Source organism: Squalius cephalus, assembly GCF_949319135.1.
Source record: "Squalius cephalus genome assembly, chromosome: 9".
Classification (NCBI taxonomy): domain Eukaryota; kingdom Metazoa; phylum Chordata; class Actinopteri; order Cypriniformes; family Leuciscidae; genus Squalius; species Squalius cephalus.
In genome coordinates this window covers 5,224,516-5,248,008 of record NC_137130.1, presented here as the reverse complement: position 1 = coordinate 5,248,008, position 23,493 = coordinate 5,224,516, and the positions used below count along the sequence as shown (strand labels likewise).

General features: G+C 37.4%; 1 protein-coding gene across 2 annotated transcripts in view; it reads right to left on the bottom strand.

Moving 5' to 3' along the window:
* Window positions 1-23,254, bottom strand: part of cers6 (ceramide synthase 6) — a 50,247-nt gene extending 26,993 nt beyond the window's left edge. For both annotated transcript variants that reach the window (XM_079880344.1, XM_079880345.1), the window contains exons 1-3: window positions 22,885-23,254; window positions 16,532-16,637; window positions 10,931-11,061 (exon numbers count right to left, since the gene is read on the bottom strand). In XM_079880344.1, the coding sequence (XP_079736470.1) occupies window positions 10,931-11,061; window positions 16,532-16,637; window positions 22,885-23,054 (407 nt within the window). In that variant the 5' untranslated portion in view covers window positions 23,055-23,254. The remainder of the gene's footprint in view (window positions 1-10,930; window positions 11,062-16,531; window positions 16,638-22,884) is intronic.
* Window positions 23,255-23,493: the final 239 nt, after the last annotated feature.

The following is a 23,493-nucleotide window of genomic DNA, read 5'->3' as shown; positions in this document are numbered from 1 at the left end:
TCACTGCGATTGCCTCTATAATCCTGTACAGTAAAATAAATAAGAGGGTTTCGGGACGGAATTTGAGACTGGGCGTGACGTCATGCGCGTTCACGCTTACCTGGCTATGTCTGGCAGGTTTGTGTATTCGCCGCCATTATCCGCATCAGCGAAGACAACTCAAGCGACTTTTGCAAAAATAGAAGATGGATTCAAAGAGACCGGCTTCTAGTTCATCCCAAACCCCAACGCAAACTCCACGTAACCGCGTGCACAACTCTGGTTGCAGTTTCGTGTGTCGCCAGAAGGGGGCATAGTTCTGCAAAAACTCAGAGACTTGCGCAATGCACCTTTAAAGAACATGCAAATGTCCCTTGACTGGCCCTTTACAGATCTATCGGAAAACATAAATAATTCACAATATCACAATATCATATCATGTTAATACGCTAATTTTGCAGTCCAATTCCATCTTCTTAAAACTAGTACAAACCCTCAAAAGTTTAAAGTCAATTTGATTTCTCATGATGATATAACCCCTTTAATAAGCTTTAATCTTTGATTTGAAGGACATTTTTATATATTTTGACCAGATGTTAAAAAAAGTAAAATCTGGGTCCTGAAGCAAAACCAGTTAAGAAGCACTGCTCTAAAACACAGTCGCCCTGTTTTCTCAGCATGTAATCTGAATGAGTCACCGTAAACCAGTTGTTCCACCACAACCACACACATTCGGTCCTCTCACCACGCTTTCCAATGCTGATTCATGTAACCTATGTATTTTTCCAGCCATCGACTTCTGTAAGTCTGAATACTCTTAGAGGAGTGTTTGTCAAATGTTTCAGGCCAAGTACCACCTTCGATTGAAAACTCCTGGCTTAAGTGCCCTTTGCAGATCTATGGAAGAGCCTTAAACACATGCACAACAAAAATAACATTTAAAGTTTTGCAATCCTATTCAGACATACTAATACCTCATAATAACTATATTTATGAATTTGGAAGAATGTACTCTATCTTTAAACTTTTGCTGACTGCCCTTTACCTCAAACAGTACAACATCACTGTAAAAAATTTCTAACCCTCCCAAATCAAAAATTTCAAGTGACCGATAACATCTAAATTTTTCAATTGGCCAAAGTGAAATTCTGTAAATTTCAATTGGCCCAAGTGAAAATCTGTAAATTTAATTTTATAATTTACAGAATTTCACTTGGGCCAATTGAAAAATGTAAATGTTATTGGTCACTTTAAATTTTTGATTTGGGAGGGTTAGAAATTTTTTACAGTGATGGTGCTAGCAACAACGAGATCATGGGTTCGATTCTCAAGGAATAAGAGCTGTGCGTGTAAACCTCACTCCCCTCACTAGCGACTGACGCTAGAGGTTGCGGTATTTAGGTTCGAATCCCGCTCGGAGCTGGTCAAGTAGGACCGGTTACACGTGGTGCCGTGACCCGGATGGGAGTGAGGTTTAGGGGGGTGAGTGTAACGGACGTAGCTGTGTGTGTAAACCTCACTCCCCTGGCCTCAAGAGGTGCACTAGCAACTGATGCTAGCGGCTACGTCCTTGTTAGCGTGTCCGCCTCCCACGCCGGAGACCACAGTTCGAATCCTGCTCGGAGCGGGTCGAGTAGGACCGGTTACACATGAACTGATAAAATGTGTACATTGCATGCAATGTTAGATGCTTTGGATAAAAGCGTCTGCCAAATGCATAAATGTAAAATGTTTTCCGTTCACATTCTGCACTGCCGATGTAAAAACGTAATGTATATATCAAAATTGAGAAACAGATATTAGAAAAACAATTTTAATTAAATGTATATTTTTAGTTTAATACTGTAAAGTAGAGATGCACTGATTAAAATTTTCTTGGCCGATTTCCGATTCCGACCTGCCGATACCGATTTTAACCGATTTCGATTTCATTTTTTCTAATCACTTTACAGCACACACAAATATTTATTTTCTATCTTGTCTTTAATAGAACATTTTGCATAGAACAATGGAACTATATAAATTACTCCTGGTGTGGGAAATTAAAAGTGAATTAAAATTAAACTAAAAGAAAGCTTATACTGTATATTCTGACTAGTTTACTCTTTTTTTTTTTTTTTATAAAACACCATATAGTACTTTTACCCAAACTGAATAATAAAAACAAGTTTAAATGGGTAATTTTTTTTTATAAATATTATTTTCTGACATAGCCTACTCCAGTTCTTGTTAAAACACACTAGACATGCAAATTCTGTGCATTTTGGGCACATATTGTGTGAAATAATACTTATTTTGTCCATCAAAAGTGTGCTTTCACTTTAATTGAGCGTGAGCAGCAGCACAAATACACTCAGCGCCGAAACCCGCTCACGCTTGCGGTGTGAAACGGCCGTAATTCATGAGGTTTCCTATTGCATTCCGTTTGCATGTGTGATGCTGATGTTGCGCGATGTTAATCATGCCGGGTGCATTTGACCGGCATAAAATCGGCATATGTTAGACTAACCGGCTCATGGCCGTTCACGTGAAAATCGGCCAATTCCGGTCACCAGCCGATCAATCGGTGCATCTCTACTGTAAAGTGTTGTGCTGCGTACCACCTGATTGAGAACCACTGCTGTTGAGAAATATGACGAGGCCATTAAAACTAGCGATTATGGTAGTGGGATATGCCAATGAGCAGCATGGAAAAAAGAAACGACAATAGAGTGTTGCAGGGATGATGTATTTTTGTAGGCCAAAACCCGGAGCATTTTAGCACTTCCAGTTCCATTGTCCCAAATTCAATGGCTTTTTTAAATGGGTTTTCGGTTAAAGGCCTGAAATAATGTCTGTGGTGAACACAAGCTCAAGATGTTTTCATGTTGACATATAATACATCAGTAAAAACCCCTTGTGCTTGTTCTTAAAGCTTTTACTTGTCTTGAAAAAGGTGGTTGCTAACAAGTGGCAAAATGGGATTATAGAGGTTCTCAGGGACAGTAAAAGTCGCTCAGTGTTGTTGTTTTTTTAATAGCGCCCTCGCAAACTACTCTAACTCAAACTTTCAAGGATTTTTTTTTGTCAAAAGCTTAATGATGGTGACGTTGAAGTCATCCGTGGAAGGGGTTTAACGGTACATGTATTCGCCCCGAACCGTCACGGTACAGACGTCACTGTTCGGTGGATACAGTCAGTCACAGGCGATCCACACTACAATCCAGAAGAGGGGGTGTGCGGTAATGCAATGCTGTTTGCTAACCTCCACAACAGGAAAAAGTAGAGATGATCTATGCAACAACCCAAAACAAGAGTTCAGATGGCACGCAAGAGCTTGCTAGTAGCCTATATACTAAGTTTCGATAGTATATAGATCTGTATGACCATAAATTACTTTAAGTTGCTTCCACTGTTATAATGAGGGGTAGTGGGCAGACGACATCATCCAAATGTGCCAATCACCGGAGCAAAGCAGAAAAAGACTACAGGAGTGCAAAAACTAATCTCTGCACAAGTTTAAATAGAATAAAATAGAAACCTAGCACTTGGGATTTGTTGCTTTTTCCTGTTCAGAGGTGTCAAGTAACGAAGTACAAATACTTCGTTACCTTACTTAAGTAGAAATTTGGGGTATCTATACTTTACTGGAGTAATAATTTTTCAGACGACTTTTTACTTCTACTCCTTACATTTTGACGCAATTATCTGTACTTTCTACTCCTTACATTTTAAAAATAGCCTCCTTGCTCCTATTTAATTTCGGCTTGTTTTCATTCTGGCTTGTCGTCGTTAAAAAAAAATAAATTGGCCAATTACACAAACGGTTTAGATCTGACTCCTGCCTCCTGAATACACATCGCTAAACTGATTGGCGTTGTGGTGTCTTTCTAACTTGTGAGAGGCTGTAGTCACATTTGGTTGTGAGAGAGAGAGAGAGAGAGAGAGAGAGAGAGAGAGAGAGAGAGAGAGAGAGAGAGAGAGAGAGAGAGAGAGAGAGAGAGAGAGAGAGAGAGAGAGAGAGAGAGAGAGAGAGAGAGAGAGAGAGAGAGAGAGAGAGAGAGAGAGAGAGAGAGAGAGAGAGAGAGAGAGAGAGAGAGAGAGAGAGAGAGAGTTTTTTTCCTTACATTACTTTTATAACTTTTGTTGCTCAAAGAGATTATTTTGTGCAACCAATGGAAAAATTCTATTGTTTTTTTGGCTATGCTAAGTTCCAGGTTAGCCTACAAAAATAAAGCATCACTGCAGCGCTAAACTAAAGAGTCAGTGAGTGCAGGGGAATACCAGGTGAGTTAAGCTAGCTTGTCCCTGTGGTCATAGATCTCTCTGCCTGTGGTCAGTTTCCAAGCGCAGACACCTGTGCCAGCCGATACCTCAGATCAAAGCCAAAGAAATGAGTAACAGGGTCTCACAGCCAAACAAACAGCTACCACAGTCTGAGGCCGAATGACTGCGGTCGTACAGCCCTCTGAGGATTACCATGTGATATACAGCATTAATTACTGCTTTGATATTCACACAGACAGATCTCCCTGTCACTCTGCATCAGAAATGAAAACAACATCAATTGCGGTTCCTTCCTTTAAGGCTGAGCTTCACTACAGACGGACACGGAGACCACCCACAGTAACATTCGCTGGCTGTCTGACGCATAGTGCACACAAAACTGGAAAAATTGCAAGCAAACATTAGATTGCATTTCCATGAGTCAGGAAGCACTGGCTATTTTTTGAACATGAAAGACTGATGCAAACTGGTTGACATTATGAGCGCTCGTGACGGAGAACTAATCAAATCTGTGAAAGATATTCAGGCACTGACTAACAAACAATCTGTATGTTCTGCTTTGTTTTTTGAGTCTGTAAAATAATCTGTACACTCCTGGGCAAAAAAAAATAAACAGTGAAAAATGGGCCAAGCCAAAATTGGCTAAATATTTAGTGGTCTTTTTAATCACAAATCACTAGTCAGGGAAATTAGCAAGAATTGCACAAATACTGTAGATAACTTGAATAGCCGGTAACACCTTTATTTTAAGGTGACGTATTTACATGTTACTACATGTACTTACTATAGTAATAACAGTAAATGATGCATAATTACAAGTAACTAACCCTAAACCAAACTCTAACCCTAACCGTAACACTATAGTAAGTACAGGTAGTTAATTAATATTACTCAGTACTTATTTGAGTAAGTACAATGTAATTACATCACCTTAAAATAAAGTGCTACCGAAAGACCCTGAAATGCTATTCTTTAAATGTTTAAGCCGTGTGGGTAAACTTGCAAACAGAAAAGAGTCAGTGTTGTTCCACACAATGCTAATGGCTTCAAACAGTTCATGAGTAGTTGAAAAATGTCTCCCAGTTAGTTGGAGTTTAATGTGACACCATTGTGATATTCACTATAGGGTTCAAAACTGGACAAACATGAGCCTGATGGATTTGTTCTCAAGTCACTTCTAGGTTGGCTTTGCAATTTGGGCAGGAGCATTGTCTTGTTGAACTATAACACCTTTTCATTTGTGGAAAGCAAGCCATGCTGCAATATTCTCCTGTACTCCAAAGCATTATATTACCTTACACAGTGAAGTAGCTCATCAAAACCAGCAGCTAAAAGGGCTCCCACACAATGACAGTCTCTTCATCGCTCTTCATGCAACTCGTGTTTCATTGTGATTCATCACTTACACACAACTTCCCATATCCTGCCAAAAACTTCATTCTGTCTTTGATGTTTTTCTAGGACAGCAATGGCTTTTTAACTAATTTCCAGACCAATAATTTGTGGTTAAGATAAATGAAAGCTAAGTGTTTAGCCATTTTGGGCTCGGCCCATTTTTTATTTTTGCTCAGGAGTGTACTTTGAATAGGCTGGACGTATTAGTTGGACAGTAAATTGTAAGAGTAAAAAGTCTATGCAAAACAAGACTGAAATTACAAAACGACATAACCTACAAAAATGTCAAAGTATGAATAATTGAAAATGGATTTTTTTTTTTAATTGAAACTCTGTTCAGAAGTAATGTGCTGTGAAATGTAAAAATGTAAAACCAAATGCTATTTATAATCATTTGGAAAGTAGGCTGGTGAAGATATATGTACAATGACTTTGCAATAAAATAAAATAAATCAATAAATGGGCAGACAAGGGGAGTGTTCAGGAAAAATGCTAGAAAATTATATAAAAAAAAAAAGTTTTTTTTTTTTTTTTGACAATTTCATTTGGTGATGAAAATCAACTAAAATCAAAGTTGGAAAAATAATTTCTGTAAATCCTATCCATTTTAAATGAATACGTTCAGAAATCTGATTCAATGAATATACATAGGTAAATAGTGCTATAAATATTTAAATCTAGGTAATATTGACACTTATGGCTATTTATTGGTTCATTTAATGAAAAAATATAATTCATTCCTGTTCATTTATTTATTCAATTTTAACAATGTTTTTTTTACTGTATTTTTCTTCTTGCATTAAACATTTGGAATCTACTTATTGTTTGAAATTATGCTTCAAAAGGTTGAAATAATGTCAAGATTATACAAGCTATCACTCAGTCCTAATTGCAAGAAGGAAATGCATTTGACAATGTGTTCCTCAGGTCATTATTTGAGAAGCTTTGGACGTCTTCCTTTCAGCAGGTTTACTGGAAAACACCAGACAGCAAATCAGAGCCTTTGGGCTTGGGCTGAAGACTGACCTTGAAAGACCATTCCAGAAGGAGCAGATACACCTGAGTCTCCTCACAGAGAGGGATGCTCTGCTTTCAGACGCTGTAGATGATCAGTGATGTTGTCTGACAGGCTCTGAGGCCATTAGGACTGCGCTGGACCATGGAGCACAGAAACACCCACTTCTCAGTAACTTTAAACTGCATCACCCATTAAACCTTTCCACGGCTGGCTTCTTCATAATCAACGGCTGAGAGAAAGAAAGATTTTGTTTGGCTAACGAAGCACGGGGAGGCCTTTTTTAAGCAAAGGGAAAAACAATCAATTCAAGTGTATTGAAATGAAAGGGCATTTTTTGCTGTTTGGCATTATTTAACACACCAAAATGTTTAGCCTTATTCTTGATCAATAGTAAAAACAAACAGGAGTAATTTACCTAATTAGAGGTCAACGCAGTTGCCTGGCAACAGGTTAGTTAAAAATGGGATCGAAAAAGAGAGAGAAATAAGCATTTGCGTGAAGTTCACACGGTATAAGACTATAGCTGGTTCCATACCCACTAACTAGACAGCAAATCAATGATCACCCACTTTTTCAGCAGCCTTGGATAAGTATTTTCCCCATTGATAGTTTAGATAGTTTAGGTCCTGGATGCTGAATGTTCAATACAGACACACTAGAACACACCAGACACAGCAAAATACACTGTTTTGTAACACTCCTCACTCCAAAACTGAAGTGCATTGTGGATTTAATAAAGCACAAAAGCTTCAGAGTTCTCTGAGAGAGATTGCATTGTGAGACATTTTTATATACGTTCCCAAATTCCCATGTTTTTGATGGGATTGGAAGTGCACCATAATCGTGGTGATCTCAGGCATTATGCAATAACCAGGTCTAAATCTTTTGTGAAGCATCTGGTTGTTTTTATACAACTCTTGACAAAATACTGAACTGAAAATGCATAAAACTGACCACACGATCTGTGTAAACGTTCAAGTCGTACAGTGTTTCTATGGAGACTAAAAATATTCCTTATTCTCTGTGGGTGTGAAATAATCCACTCTTTCCACTGAGCTTTCTATGAGCTGTGATTCTTTCCTCGCAAAGTGAGAGAGATGATTAAAAAAAAACGCAGTCGATGTTACACGACTAACAAGAGAAATCTCAAGACTTCCTTATGCCAAAAAAACACACATAAAACCCCCAAATACAATTAGTTAAAAATCTAAGCCAAAAAATACTCCACTGACAGAATGAAGTTATGTTCAGACTAGAATACTACCATGCTATTTACTATTTGTGCAGTATAGAGCTGGTAAGTCCCGCCCCTTCCGCTAACCCCACTGGACCTCTAGGTTGAAAAATCGTCAATGCAAGTGAATGGGAGAAAATAATTATTTTCTGGTCCCGTTTGAATTTTGCCATGAATGTGAACATATGTTGTCAGTGAATTTTTTATATAACTTTTCGTGTAAAGAATGCTACAATTTAGCGGGTAGAAGTTTGATACGGTTAGACTTTGTGTGTGAGCACTTTGTGGACTACAACTCTTCGCTGCTTTCGACGCGTTTGAAACGTCAACACCACTAGCACACGGACACTAGCTCACGGATCCCGCTAAACATGGCTGTGTCTTTGGTGCACTTCACCTCCTTCTTTCAGGGAGAGGACAAAATCATTGAGGTTGGCGAAAACCACGGGTAAGCCAACTTTATGGGGTGACGTCACATAGGCGACATGTCGTCTTTCTCGTTATGTCTTTTCCACAACTGCTAGCCGAAGAATCATACCATATACTGTCAAACTTGTAACATGAAAAGTTATATAAAAAATTTACAGACAACATATGTTCACATTCATAGCACAATTCAAACGGGACCAGAAAATAATTATTTTCTCCCATTCACTTGCATTGACGATTTTTCAACCTAGAGGTCCAGTGGGGTTAGCGGAAGGGGCGGGACTTACCAACTCTATATAGTATGTAAACTGTGCATAGTAAGAAAAAGTCTTCTGTATGCACAAAACACACACGTCCAACTAGATTAGCAAAAAACACAGCACATGGTCTGAGATAAAATGCAATGACCTTGACCTTTCCGTGTGATGCATGAACCAGAAGACTTTTTATTTCTTAGATGATAACTGGATGCCACTCACAGAATTAATTATGTACATAAGGTCACATGACAAACGTAACACTCTCGCATACTTCTATTGCATTCTGTTCCTTCAGTTTATACTAGGACTGTATAATATATAAAAGATATGGTTTAGATCGATTATCAAATCATTAAGGCTGTGAAATAATAAATGTATGAACTCATGACCTCTTGTTTTCAGCGTCTCAGATGCTGATCTCTTTGGGTTGCTTTAATGTGCATTTGGGAACACAATGCATGCCAACCATCTTTCAAAACTTGTAACGAGAAGCGCTTATAATCCGGTTGTTGTCAATATAAAAGAGACGCTTTAAAGAGGTAATTCACAGCTGACAAAATGGGCTTTAAATAAAACTGATCAGTCAAATACTGCATTGCTTGAGCAGGAAATACTTCTTAGCAAACTTTGAGTTACATTGGTGTCGACTAGCATTGTTCCCGGGTGCAAGAACTCAAAGACTAAACGTTTAACAGGGAGTCAAAGCTGCACGATTCTGGATAAATTGAGAATCACAGTTGTTTTAGCTTCTTCTTCCCTAAAATCAGTCCTTTTTCAAGCACCACAAAACACGATCTCCAATAGAGCCTTTAGCAAGAATCAGAGTAGCTCTATAATTCTCATCATTTCATAGTTCTCATTAGGCTAGTTCTCAAAAGTGAGCGTGTTCTGTGATCTTTGAAGACTTTGGGTTAATTGACTCTGAAAGAAATGGCACAGTGTCGTGCTTTAGCACTGATTAGATGGTCACTATGACTTCTGGGGCTTTTCAGACTCGACTGTAGATCAGAGAGAGACCGACAGAACATTAGTGTCATTGAATCCTACAGCTGAGGCTACAAACGGTGAACAAGGAGACGGCGTTCACACATACAGTGCTACAAAGCCATCGTGAGACATTAAGTTGCTGATTTACGCCGACATGAGCAACAGCGAACGCTGCCGATGAGAGTTTAGCAGAGGTTTACTTTATGCAAATGAGCAGTGACATGATGCAGCATGTTAGTTAGGTTTCTGGTAAAATATTCATTTAAAATCACGTCTGAGTTATGGGAAAATGTGGAATGGAAGAAGAAATACTGTTATTGCAGAGAGATAAAGCAGTAAAGGACAAGAAAATGAGATTCTGTGGACAGGACGAGCACAGACAGGTGACAAGATGGGACAGAAAGAGAGAGAGACGGGAATAGACTGTGGCCTACTTGCCCTCACGCCGCCTAACTAGCCGACTCTGGGACACAATAACACTCACAGGTGAGACCTGTCTATTTCAGACACGCTTCGCCACAGGGACCAACACCAACCAAATGAGTTCAGCAGGAACTTCACACAGACAAAAGAAAAGTGGAACAAATGTGGAACAAACAACTCAGGTTAGCGTGACCATGTTCACATTATCGTCCAAAAGTTTTTGAAAGGATTTAATACTTTTTTTCAGCATTGAATTGAACAAAACTGACACTGAAGACTGGAGTAATGATGCTGAAAATTTTGCTCTGCATTACAGGAATAAATAACATTTTGAAATATATTTTAAATTCTAATAATATTTCACAATATTATTGTTTTTACTGTACTTTTGATTTAAAAAAAAAATGCAGCCTTGATGAGCAAAAGTCTCCTTTTCAAAAACATTTACAAATCTTACAGAATTGCCCTTAATGCATGTAGCTGGCCTTATTGTGAACGATTCATCATAGCACATTACTCCAAAGAAAAAAATGTCCCATATATGTATATAATACTGCATTTAATATGGAAACGGTACTTTAAAACCATTAAGTGGGCTCAATTTTTGTGATACCAACTTCAAATTTGGAACACAACTTGGTTAGACACATGATTTTCTATTTTAGAGTCCAAATTATCTTCCAAAATATATATTTTACATAAAACAAAATGTTTACTTCAGTACATTTGCTTTACAGTAAACTTTCATGTTTTGAAACTGCTTTCACTTCTGCAATAATTTTGAGTGTCTTCTCTAAAAAGAGACCAACCTTTTTTTTTGGTCTGTATTCCAAATCATTCATGAATTACAACCATTTATATTCAGATTATGCTCAAAACATTAACAATAACAAATCAGGCCCCTAACAAAGCAAACACAGACAAAACGCCAATTCTCACATGCTCTCGCAGAAGCGCGCCAGTGTGCTGGGTTTCTCTTGGTTGCGTCGTTGTCTGAACCAGCGTTGGATGGTCCTCACGTCCCAGTCCAGCTGCTTGGACAAACCCTCTAACCGCTTCTCATCGGGGTGCTGAAACACACAGCACACACAAGCATGTCACTGCAGAGATCTGACACTGTTCGAGGACAAACAAACCGCCAGGATTTGGATTTAACAGCTTGAAAAATTCACTCAATGCACATTTAAAACAGTTGTCTTTAAAAAGCCATCTGCACATATGAGCCAGTGAGACTCACACATAATCACACTGTGATGTACTGCTGTGATACTATAAGGACTCGAGTAGTGGGGAATCAGTTGTGAATGAACAAATCTTTCAAGTGAACAAGTCATTCGTCTTCACTTCCATGCCCTAATTCCTAAGGCACATTTCATTGATTTTTTTTTAGCTTACTGAACGCATATGCCAATTTGAACTTGTCTGGGGTGCGTTTCCCGAAAGCATCGTTAGCCAACTATGTTCGCAAGTTCCGTCGTTATCAGCATAGTTGAACAAGTCAGTGTTTCCCGAAACCATCTTTCCAACGAACATTCGCAAACAGCATCGCAGAGTTGTGTGGTTGGAACGACAGCTCTCGACCTGTGGTTAGAAGCATAGTTTCTAGTTTGCATGACATGTGGACTTAATAAATCCTTATCTTGAGCCAAATAAGCAAGATGACAATCAGTACAACCTGTGTCTTTAATTTAGAATACACACAAATGTCATTTACCTCTTTTAGTTTGTCAAGAGATTTAAAGTGTCGCTTTTTGAAGAGTGCGCATGTGTGACTGGCTCTAGTGCGCAAGAACGAGACTATGATTGAATCTGGAAATAAAGCAAAACAACTGAAATAAATGAGAAATAGTCCTCAGATGCCATGTCTGTAATTAATATCAAAACATTTAGCGTTAATTCGATCTCAAACAGTTTCATTAAAATAAGTTATTACTCCCAACACGTGCGTGATGTCATAAACCAAGGTGGTTGAACGACCACTTTGTTACAATATGGTTTCAGGAAACAGTCGTGACTAGCTAGTTGATTTCTCCAACGATGCATCGTACTATGGTATTGAAGCAGCGAGTTACGTCGTTGTATGGGAAACACACCCCAGCATAGTTCAACGAGTCTGTGTTTCCCGAAACCATCGTTCCAACGAACATTCACAAACAGCATCGCAAAGTTGTGTAGTTGGAACCAACTAGGCCTACATAGAAGCATAGTTTCTAGTTTGCATGACATGTGGACTAAATCCTTATCTTGAACAAAATAAGCAAGATGACATTCAGTACAACCTGTCTTTTATTTAGAATACATACAAATGTCATTTACGTCTTTTAGTTTGTCGAGATTTAAAGCCATTTTTGAAGAGTGTGCATGTGCGAACGTGCTCTTCTAAGTAAGAACGAGCCTATGATTGAATCTGGAAATAAAGCAAAATAACTGAGAAAGATGAAAAATAGTCCTCAGATGCCATGTCTGTAATTTATATAAAAACATCTAGCGTTAATTCGATCTCAAACAGATTCATTAAAATATCTATATAGCCTTTTTTTTTTTTTTTTTTGCGTTTGATTTTTTTTTTTATTATTATTATTAATATTTTTTATTGCAGACAGAACAAGTAACAAACATAGCATACAGTATTACAAAACAAAGAGTGACATTAATTGGTAGCAGGGGATCCAAAAATAATATCAAAATATTTTAAACATGTTAATGACTTTTTGTTTTTTAACAATTTCGGTGAAGACATGAAACAATCAAATTCTAATTTAAACATTTTAAATATTGGGGATGAATTTAAATATCAGTTAAATTTCACAATTATCGATACTTCAGTAAAAACTAATACTAGGTTAAATGATGTAAGAAAAAGATAAATCAATTACGATTAATCGCACAGCCCTAATGCGAGCAAGCACAATAAAGTTCAATAATTATCCCTCTTTAAGGGCATTACTGAATCTCATCATTTATTTATTTAGGCTTTTTAGTCTCTAGCTTGATCAAATGAAGGGAAAAAATCTGCTTTGTTGTCATTTGTGGAGACAAATACTTATAGTAATCTTAAGACTTTGTAGACATGAAATGAATAATGACAACTTTTATAATGAATTGATTTTAATAATGTATTAGTAAATGTTGAAGTTAACATTAACTGAGATTAATAAATGCTGTGCTAGTTTTACTCCGCTCTCTTTCTCATAAAAAAACCCTTCAATCAATATTTTATGTCCATTTATTTATTTATTTGGTAAGTAGTCATGCAAAAAGCGGGATAATATACAGCTATTATTGCAAAACAAACCACTTCAGGATGATACAAGACACCTGAGCTTTGGCCAAAAAAAAAAAAAAAAAAAAGTTCTAAAGAAAATGACTTTTTTCTTAATAACCATCTGCTACTTTTATAACCAAAAATATTTCATAACAGCCCTAGAACTGATGTCTATCAGTAATGCGTTTAATGCAAACTCAATCAAATTCCAATTAGAATGAGGTATCCGCTAACATGCTACATGAGTTTCGCCCCGAGGACACACACACACACACACACACACACACACACACACACACACACACACACACACACACACACACACACACACACACACACACACACACACTCAATCTCACTCTCTCTCTCTCTCTCTCTCTCTCTCTCTCTCTCTCTCTCTCTCTCTCTCTCTCTCTCTCTCTCTCTCTTCATTTCAGGCAGGAATTGTCTCTTTATTCTTAAAGTGTGCCTGGATCTTGTGTGTTTGAGAATCTGAACATTTGTCAAGGAAACTTAGTTCTGTGGTGTCTAAAAATAGTCGCAGTGCGTCAGTGCACATGAGCTCTGATAAAGCCACACACGTCAAAGAGCCACGCTATCACTCTGCATTTATAGCTTTGAGATTACGATTACCTGTACAGTCAATCCATACTGCCGTCACCATCGACACGGTTCTCTTTTTTTCAAAGACAAGAGCTCAAAAAGTTGAAATATTATTCTTCTTTTACATGGCAACTGCTGCTCTGCTTTAGTTCAAAAGTTCATGCTGTGGATTAAACTCTGTCGTCCTCATTCTCAAATGAACTTCAGTAAGAACACTTGCGTTTGATTCAAGATAAATGAACTTAATTTACATTACATACTGATTCAGCTCATAGGAGAGGCTAGGAGGCTAGGAGAGTTCACAGTGAATTTGTTGTAGAAATGTCCTGTTCACTTAATGTGATTCTCTCTAATCAATTTTCAGCAACTGTGACAAGCGCTTGATTTGATTCTGATTCACAGTCTCTGCAGGTTTTAATCACATTTCTGCATAATTTAACAATTATTTAAAGATAAATGACTGATAAAAAAAAAATCCAATGTCATGATTCATTCCAGCCCCAGTAAGAATATTATACATTATATAATTACTAAACTAAATTACACAATTGTTTTACATTTTACTGATAATACATTTTGTACTTTTTTTTATTTATTAAAAAAACTGTTTATTGGCCATTGGTGCCTTTTTAGGGATATCAAAAGCACAGATAAAAGTCTATACAACTAAATGGATGGATGGATGGATGGATGGATGGATGGATGGATGGAGGGGGTGATGGATGGATGGATGGATGGATGGACTGAATGGATGGATGGAAGGGATGATGGATTGATGGATGGATGGATGGAAGGTATGGATTGATGGACGGATGGAAGGAATGAATAGATGGATGGCTGGATGGATGGATGAAGAGTTAACTCAGAATCAGAATGAGCTTTAATTGTGCTCACACACACAAGGAATCTGTCTTGGTGACAGAAGCTTCTAATGCACAGAAATACAAAAAAATATATACAATATAAATACTCAAAGTACTGATAAAAACATGCAAAAAAAGCTCTCCTTGGTCAAAACACACAAGAAAATGACAACTGACGTTTCATTTTTGGATAAACTGTCCCTTTAAGTGAACTTTAGCAGGCAGGAAGAGTGTCAAGATATCAAATCATTAAGCCTCGCAAATGCAGCCTAAAAGACCTGTCGCTCTCTATTATCCTGTTAATATTAATGAAATGACAATATTGACAAGATGAAACGCTCGCTTCTCTGGCTGGTTTAACTTTGGTAGGTTTAATAAGCCCTTTCAATCTAAAACACAAAAAATAAAATGTTTATACTGACCTGCTTCAGTCAAACTCTGACAGCATCCAATATCCAGTACTAATGTCACATCTGTTTAGTCTCTGTTAATGTTTTCATGTCTTTTATTTTGGATTTGGTAATGCCATGTCATGTGAATCCATCTTCCCCACATGTGATCTAGTCATGTGATCTCTGTTTCCCGCTTGTTCTTGTCAAGTTTTCATTAGCCAGCCCTCTCATATCGCTCTCACGGTATTGATGGCATACATCATGTGGCATCTACGCCATCTTAAAGGAGAACTCCGGTCAATTTTAACATTGAGCTCATTTTTTTGTACATTTGGAGTGCTGTCAATACAGAGAACAATGTCAAAAATCAGTGTTGCCTACACCGTGTTATCCTCTTTTTAAAATTTGCACCCTGTTGACTTCAATGGGGCAAGTTTTAAACCTGCTTTTAGCCTCTTAACATCCTTGATGTGTCATTACAAGTGCCCAGGTCATGTGAGTGATTCCTTCGGAGTGAACGCGGGTCAATCTGACTGCAGTAGATGTGAAAGATATGAATAAAAATGATGTTTATTCAGCCAGCGCACATACCTGTGTTTACATCCTGTTTTCGGTCAAAGTCCATAGTAATCGATTGTCGAGTTCACGCGCATGATCATAGGTACTAAACCTATGCGCGTGAACTCGACAATCGATTACTATGGACTTTGACCGAAAACAGGATGTAAATACAGGTATGTGCGCTGGCTGAATAAATATCATATTCATTTTCTGATTATCGTGTTATTAGGTCTGTCTCTTCATTGGTTCATGTTCATCGCCTTTTTATCTTGTTTATTAGTTCCGTTTTATCATTGGTTGTTTACGTCATGTGATAGCCCATTGATTTACTAACAGCTCGCGTCAGCACAAACCCTCATTTGCCGTTAAAAACCGACTGTCAGGATTTACTAAAGACACGCAGTTAAAAATGTAGCGCTAAAAAGGTGTGAACAGCCCTAGGTGTTTTTTTCTTTTTGTAAATCATTGCTTGGATAATCGTCTTGATCGAACCCGTTCACTCGCATTATATGGGCTCATATAGAGATTCTTTTCCTAAAAATGTTCGTTTGTGTATTTATCTGAAGAAAGACATATACATCCGGGATGGCATGACGGTGAGTGAACGATGAGAGCAATTTTCATTTTGGGGTGAACTATCCCTTTAAATACAAATATCTGTTCAGTAGCATATTAGTTATTGCTGTCATATTGAAACTAACTTACAATAACCCTATGTTATCAAACTGCAGTCACAGCCATTTATAAAAGCACTAAACCGCTCAAAAAGCAGTGTGTTATAGTGTTTCTTCTTCTTCTTCTTACCCTCCCAGAGCAATAAATCCTCTTTAACCGTGGTAAGAAACATGGTCTTTACCTTGGTGATGGCAGTAAAGACCTTTTCCAGAATGGCGTTGTGCTGAGCCTTCTGCGGTCCATTGGCCTGGATTTTCAGACCTAGTGCGCATGGTCTTGCAATAAACCTACAACAACCAATAACAAAGAAGACTTTATTAGATTTAGATCTTGTGATATCCATGCTTGCTGACTTAATTCTGAAGGTCTGACAGGCTGCATTAAAAATCCATTTTGGAAGGGAACCTCAGAGGTAAAATGCCTGCAACCACAGCGGGCGGCTAAAGAAATCCTCCTGTTTGCAATCACTGTGGAAGCCTTGCCAAATCTGCAGAGACAGCGAGGGAAACCACACGGGCCAGGTGTAAGCACTTTGCCTGACTAGCTTCTTATGCGAAGGTCTGATAAACATGATCAGAGCAAATGCATTAAAGTTAGTGTTTTTATGCTAATGAGATTATATCTTGTTGATGTGATAATGAGAATGTCATAAAGGAAAAACAACCAGAAGAGACATTTCATGGGTCATTGCTGTTATGCAGTACATTTTCATATCCTCATCTTAAAGGTGCTGTGTTTAACTTTTTCACTCTACTTAAAGCATAAAAATACCATAACATGTTTGCATATATTGAGGAAACATGTGAAGTTCACATACTCGTTTCTCTGAAAAACACTTCTACAGCCAGTTATTTTCCTTTGAAATGTGCGTTTCCAGGCTGGAATGTTTGTTATTGTTTTGGTCTGTGATACTGTACGTTGCCAATTTTCATTGTTCATTGCACTCGTTTCTGTTGCGTGTGCTCAATCTGGCAACCCTTGTGAGCGCCATCCAGTCTGAGGAGCAGGAGGCGGGAGAAACGACGATCTCAGATATTTTGAATTCGACTGCAGTACCTATTTTGACCACTAGTTCATTCTTACATACTGCACCTTTAAAATCTCTTATTTGACAAAATATTAAACTCACTATTTTTAAGATGGAAGTCATGTTTATCACATTGTCAGAGAAGTGATCATAAATCACTTAACTTTCTTAAAGCTTAAAGCACATTGATAATTTGTCCAACGTCTGAAATTATAAACTGGCAATTTCTTAAATGTTCCTGGCAATAATGCTTATTTCTGGTCATCATTTCATAGAATTTCACTTTAAAACCCTTTTAAAAACCTTTAACTAACAAAGGCAGTGTGTTAAGGACATCTTCCTGCAATGGGTTTGATGAATTCTGTTTGATATTGGCTGGTTTGTGTCTTTCTAAAACATTTCTATTTGATTAAATTACACAAATCATTATGATAATTATATTAACGTTGATTTCAAATATGAAGTTCACATTGACGTCCTCGTGTATTCTAACTCAATCCAGCAATGGCTGACTTTAGCTTGTTATTTACATTGTGTTAATTTTCTAGTCGATATGCAAATAATCAAGTAATAATTAATAAAGCTGAACTGAGAGAATATTTTTGAAAGTCTGGCATACACTTTTATAGAAATACATCCTTAACTAACACAAGCATATTCATTTTCACAAAGTTAAGGAGTTCAAATGGCACTTCAGAACAATAACTAAGTATATATACTGTATGTGCACTACATTTCAAAAGTTTCGGGTTAGTTTTTTAAAGAGATTAATACTTTTATTCTGCAAGAATGCATTAAATTGATCAATTACATTAAAGACATTTATAATATTACAAAAGTTCTTTTGAATGTTCTATCCAATAAACATTATGAAGCAGCACAACTGTTTTCAACATTGATAATAATATGTTTCTTGAGCATCAAATTATTATATTAGAATGATTTCTGAAGGATCATGTGACACTCAAGACTGGAGTAATGATGCTGAAAATTCAGCTTTGATCACAGGAATAAATTATGTTTACAAATATATTCAAATTCAAAGGAGTTATTTTAAATTGTAATAATATTTCACAATATTACTGTTTTTAATGTATTTTTGATCAAAGAAATGCAGCCTTGATGAGCAAAAGAGACTTCTTTCAAAAGGTCAAATCAAGTAAAGTCACCTTTATTTATATAGCACTTTATACAATACAGATTTACAGGGATAAATGAATAATGATTCAATCATGCAAACAGAATTCAATTCTGCTCTAAAGCGGCTATAAAAAGAGAATAGTGTCATTGTTCAGCTGAGGTCAGTTCAGTGTAGATTCAGCTCAATAACTGGCGATCATCAAATATGAAATGAGTTCAATTCAGCTAAAAACAAAATCTTGGATGACAAACCTTAAGCTCATTGAAAGTGTTTGGGATGTGCTTGAGGAGACTTTACAGAGTGCTGGACTCTTTGACAATACAAGATCTTGACCAAAATATGATGTACCTCTTGATGTAAATAAATGTTGTGATGTTATTTCCATTAAGATGTTTTGTTCAAGTTCTTGTATTGACAATGCTCTCTGTAAAGTCTCCTCCAGCACATCCCAAAGACTTTCAATGAATTTATGGTCTGGACTCAGAGGAGCCGATTCATGTGTGAAAATGATTCTTCATTCTCCCTCACAACCATTCTTTCACAATTTGAGCCTGATGAATCTTGACATTGTCATCCTGGAATATGGCCATGATGTGTTTTCATACATGCTTGTTTAACAAATGAAAACACGCTCCATCAACAAGAGTTAGAAGAACTGTTGCAAAACATATAACATGATAGAAACATAATAATCACTGCAATAATGATCCAATCATTGACTCTTAAGCATTTGCCTATTTAAATCCAAACAGCAACTTTTTTTTGGCCGTGCAGTGTATATGTAAGGGATAATGTCGAGCGAGGCGGTTGTTATAGCGAATACAACCCCGACAGGCTGATCAGGACCCCGACGCGACACTGTATTCGCTATTGATACTTTGCAGTCACGTGACTACCACGGATACCTGGCGGGCAACAAACGGGTATTTTCAACATTGAGTCCTGTAGTTCCAGGTCTTTCTAGTAGCTATCAAGTCTGTTAACAACTAGCTGCATAACTATGGACTACGATTAACTCCAAGGTAGCTAAATTGTGTAGAGCAGACTTTTTTTTTAAGATAATCGAGCAGCAATAATTCCTCCGTAAATAATCTAGCTCTACTGTTGGGTCATCTCTGGTTCTCATTGAAAACCATAGATATCACAAACCTCAAAACAACCTATCACACACTTTTGTTGTTGTTGTTAGCAAAAGACGACCGCTGTTACTGTGCGTTCACACCGCCACCGGCGAGAGTGTCAAAGTGCCCGGAAATCATTCATTTTCAATGAGAACGTACAGTTAGACTCATAACACAAACAGCTGACTCGCCGAACCAGCTGGTGAATACTGGTGGTGTTGATTAACAAAACTACAGTAACTTAAAGACACAATTAATTACATGATCATACATCCATTGTATTCAAACAAATGTTGAAATTACCTTTGATGGTAATTTGCACAGACGTGTGTATACTGTGAAGGTTGCTTATCTCATCTGCGGTTAGTGCATCCAATTGCACAACAACTATCTGGCATGTCGTTTACACCTCAAAACACCAACTTTTGTATAGTAAAACTGGCGACCCTTGATTAGTTTACTGGGTTTCGTTGCTGGAGAACGACGTTCTTGCCCGCCAGCCAGTACTTGTGACGTCACGTGCAAAGTATCAATAACAAACGCCTCGCTCTACATTATCTCGCTTATTACATGGCTACCTACCAAATAAATAAATAATTTGACACAAAATATTGATTTAAAAAGGAGTTTATTGATTTAAAACCGACTGTATTGCTTCCGCTAAAGAAAATAGTCTGTTCCGTCTCTACGGTTAGAATCCTGCGTCCATAGCAACGCTCTGTTTTTCATGGCAACGGTGTGTTATACTTAGCAGCGTCTGTTATCAAGAAATAACACACCGCATTCTACATTAGAATTCAACCAAGCCATGTAATAAATATGTATACGCAAATACTTATGAACTGGTCGTCTAATGCTGGACATGGGAAGTGAGATGTCACTAGACAGGAGACAGTTTTAATGAGCTTTTGCCACTTAATGAATAAGCTCATCCAATTAAGAGCCATCACACAATGAAAGTGCAATTCAGTGCAGAAAACGCTCCAGAAATGATTCTTATATAAAGCTGAAGAGCCACGATAAGGTTATGAAGTCCGTGCTCAGACTGATTTGCCGCTTGCACACTGTTTGCTTTTGTGGGGCTGAAATGCCATAAATGTGCTGTTCCTCATCGTAAAACTTTACAGCGATTGTACAATGAATGCAGGATTGAAGAGCACGTCTGTGTCCTCTTTCCACAGAGGAAGAGAAGAGATGCCACAGTGAAGACCACAGCAGCTTTCATCAACTTTTGGTTGGACACGGATTGCTTTTTATTATTTTGAAAATGCTTTTTAACATGCAAAGTCAGATCCAAACGTTTCAACTACCTGAACGCATGGGTTAAGCTTAGTAATAAACACAGTTCCTAGAAGATCCGTCATCCTCCCTAGACGCAATCCCAGAGGAGACAGTATATTTCTCCTTCTAACAATGAAGATCAAAATTCAGCTGTAAAGAACTCTGTCAGATGAAGGTGAAGAGCAGATGGTCTGAGGCATACATAAACACAAAACCTGACACTGCGCCGTCCCGCTGGGAATATGTCAAAACTGCTGCTTTTGTGACATCGAAAGCCAACACACTTTCAGATGTCAAAGCTCATAATTAATAATTAATCATATTAACCAACTGGAAAGCATGATATACGGCTGATATCAAGCGCACAGTGAATAATCTAAATTATATAATTATGATATAGGGGAGGGCGGGGCTAGTTGTCACAGGGGATGTATGTTAGTAACTAGTCAAAAGCTCAAATGCACAAAAGCTTGTTTCTATAGCAGTCGTTTTGAATTTTGCTTTTAAACCAAACACTGGTTCTGGGTTTTATATATATTTAAAAATCTTTTTTTTTTTTTAAGAAATAAATAAATATATATATATATAAGATTTTGTATTAAGGAAATTATTTCGAAGACTACGAAAATTTTCAAACTGATTATTAGCTCTATCTATTAAATTGTTACCACAACACAGTCATGACAGAAAATGTTTTGATAAACCATATTTTCTATGTCACATGCAATAATTGTTTTTGAAATATAGTTTTCTGGTGCTGCAGCTAACAGCACCTGCATAAACAATTATGTAAAACTATGTAAATTATATTCATTTCTTTTCTATTTGTGTGAGTTGATGTATCATGGTTGTGACAAAAAGATGAGCATAATTACCTATTAATACAGTATATAATTACTTATATGCTACCATTCAAAAATTTGGGGTCAGTAAGATTTTTTAAAGAAATTAATCCTCAGCAAGGGTGCATTAAATTGACCAAAAGTGACAGTAAAGACATTTATAATGTTTTTAAAATATGGTTTCCAAAGAAATATTAAGCAGCACAACTGTTTTCAATATTGATAATGATAAGAAATCATCATATTAGAATGATTTCTGAAGGATCATGTGACACTGAAGACTGGAGAAGAGATGCTAAAAAATTCAGCTTAGCATCACAGGAATAAATTGCATTTAAAATAATATTTTAAAAGAACACTGTTATTTTAAATTGAAATAATATTTCACAATATTACTGTTTTAACTGTAATTTTGATCAAATAACATGAAATTATTTCAAAAACATTAAAAACATTGTGATGAATTGCAAAATGTAGGTCATGAGACTCTTATAAATGTAGGCCATGACGTTTCTTTTAATGTTTGTAAATATCTAAATAAGATGACCTAAAATTCTGATTAATACATGCCTTTGACGGGTTTCTATAAACCTGAATATGTTACATAATACACTTCCGTGACATGACGCATATTAGAAAACATATTAATGAGACAAAATTCTGTGCTTCATACAGTAATAGTTTCACTGTTTGTTTGTTTGTTTGTTTTTTTGAGCTGAAAAGGATAGGTTCCCTTTGTGACAACTTACCCCATACAGTAGTGTGACAAGATGCCCCAGTGATGGGAGTCAATGGGAAATTCAAAAACTTTACATTCGCTATAAAAGCATCCCGTTTAGAAAACGCAAAACTATACGGCACACCTAAGACTGATCTACAAAACAAAGACAGGCACTCACTGACCTACTTTCATCAGTATCATTATTCCAGAAGAAGGGCCATATTGAGTTCCTGTCATTGTCCTAATTCATACAAGGATTCAGTGACAATGTGAAGGAGCACAAACCAGTCCCATCATGATCATCAGCTGAGGATGAAGCCCTGAGCGCAACATCATCTTCAGCAGTGATGATGATGCTGGTGCTGATGGTGAGGAGGATGAAGATGTGACACTGGACGTACCTCTCAAAGACCAGCCGGATCATAAACATGCAGAATGCTAAAGGACACGCTAGATACAGATCCTCGGCTTGTGGAAAGGTTGACTCGTCAGTATTTTTCAAGTCAGCCCAGGTTACGTTGTGCGGGAGCCAGAACCTCTCGTTCCAAAACCACACCAGAATCCCTGCCATTTCCAGCGGATCTGATGCTTTGACGCCCGTGCTGATGTGCAGTCAATGGCCGATGCGGCTTTGCGACGCTCTTTCACGGCTGATCTTTGCAGGTCCAGTGTGTGGTGATGATGATGATGATGTTGGTGATGATGGACCGCCCGTTTGTGTTGTGAGTCTCCGCTCTCTCCAATGTAGGGAAGTAGAATGCGATCGACACGCTCCGCCTCCGCGATCCTGATTGGTCCGCGAGCTTGTCAATCATAAACGCGTCGCTTAAAGGAACAGTTCAGGAAGAAATTAAATTAATATTCTTCTGTGTTTATTCTGAAAAAAAACTGTTTATGTGTCTCTGATCCGGTCTGTATTTGATTATGGTCGTGTGGTGTATGGTTCCGCCTCAAAAAACCTTGTTAGAAAAACTCATTAAAATACAAGCTCAACGAGACAGTGTTTTGTA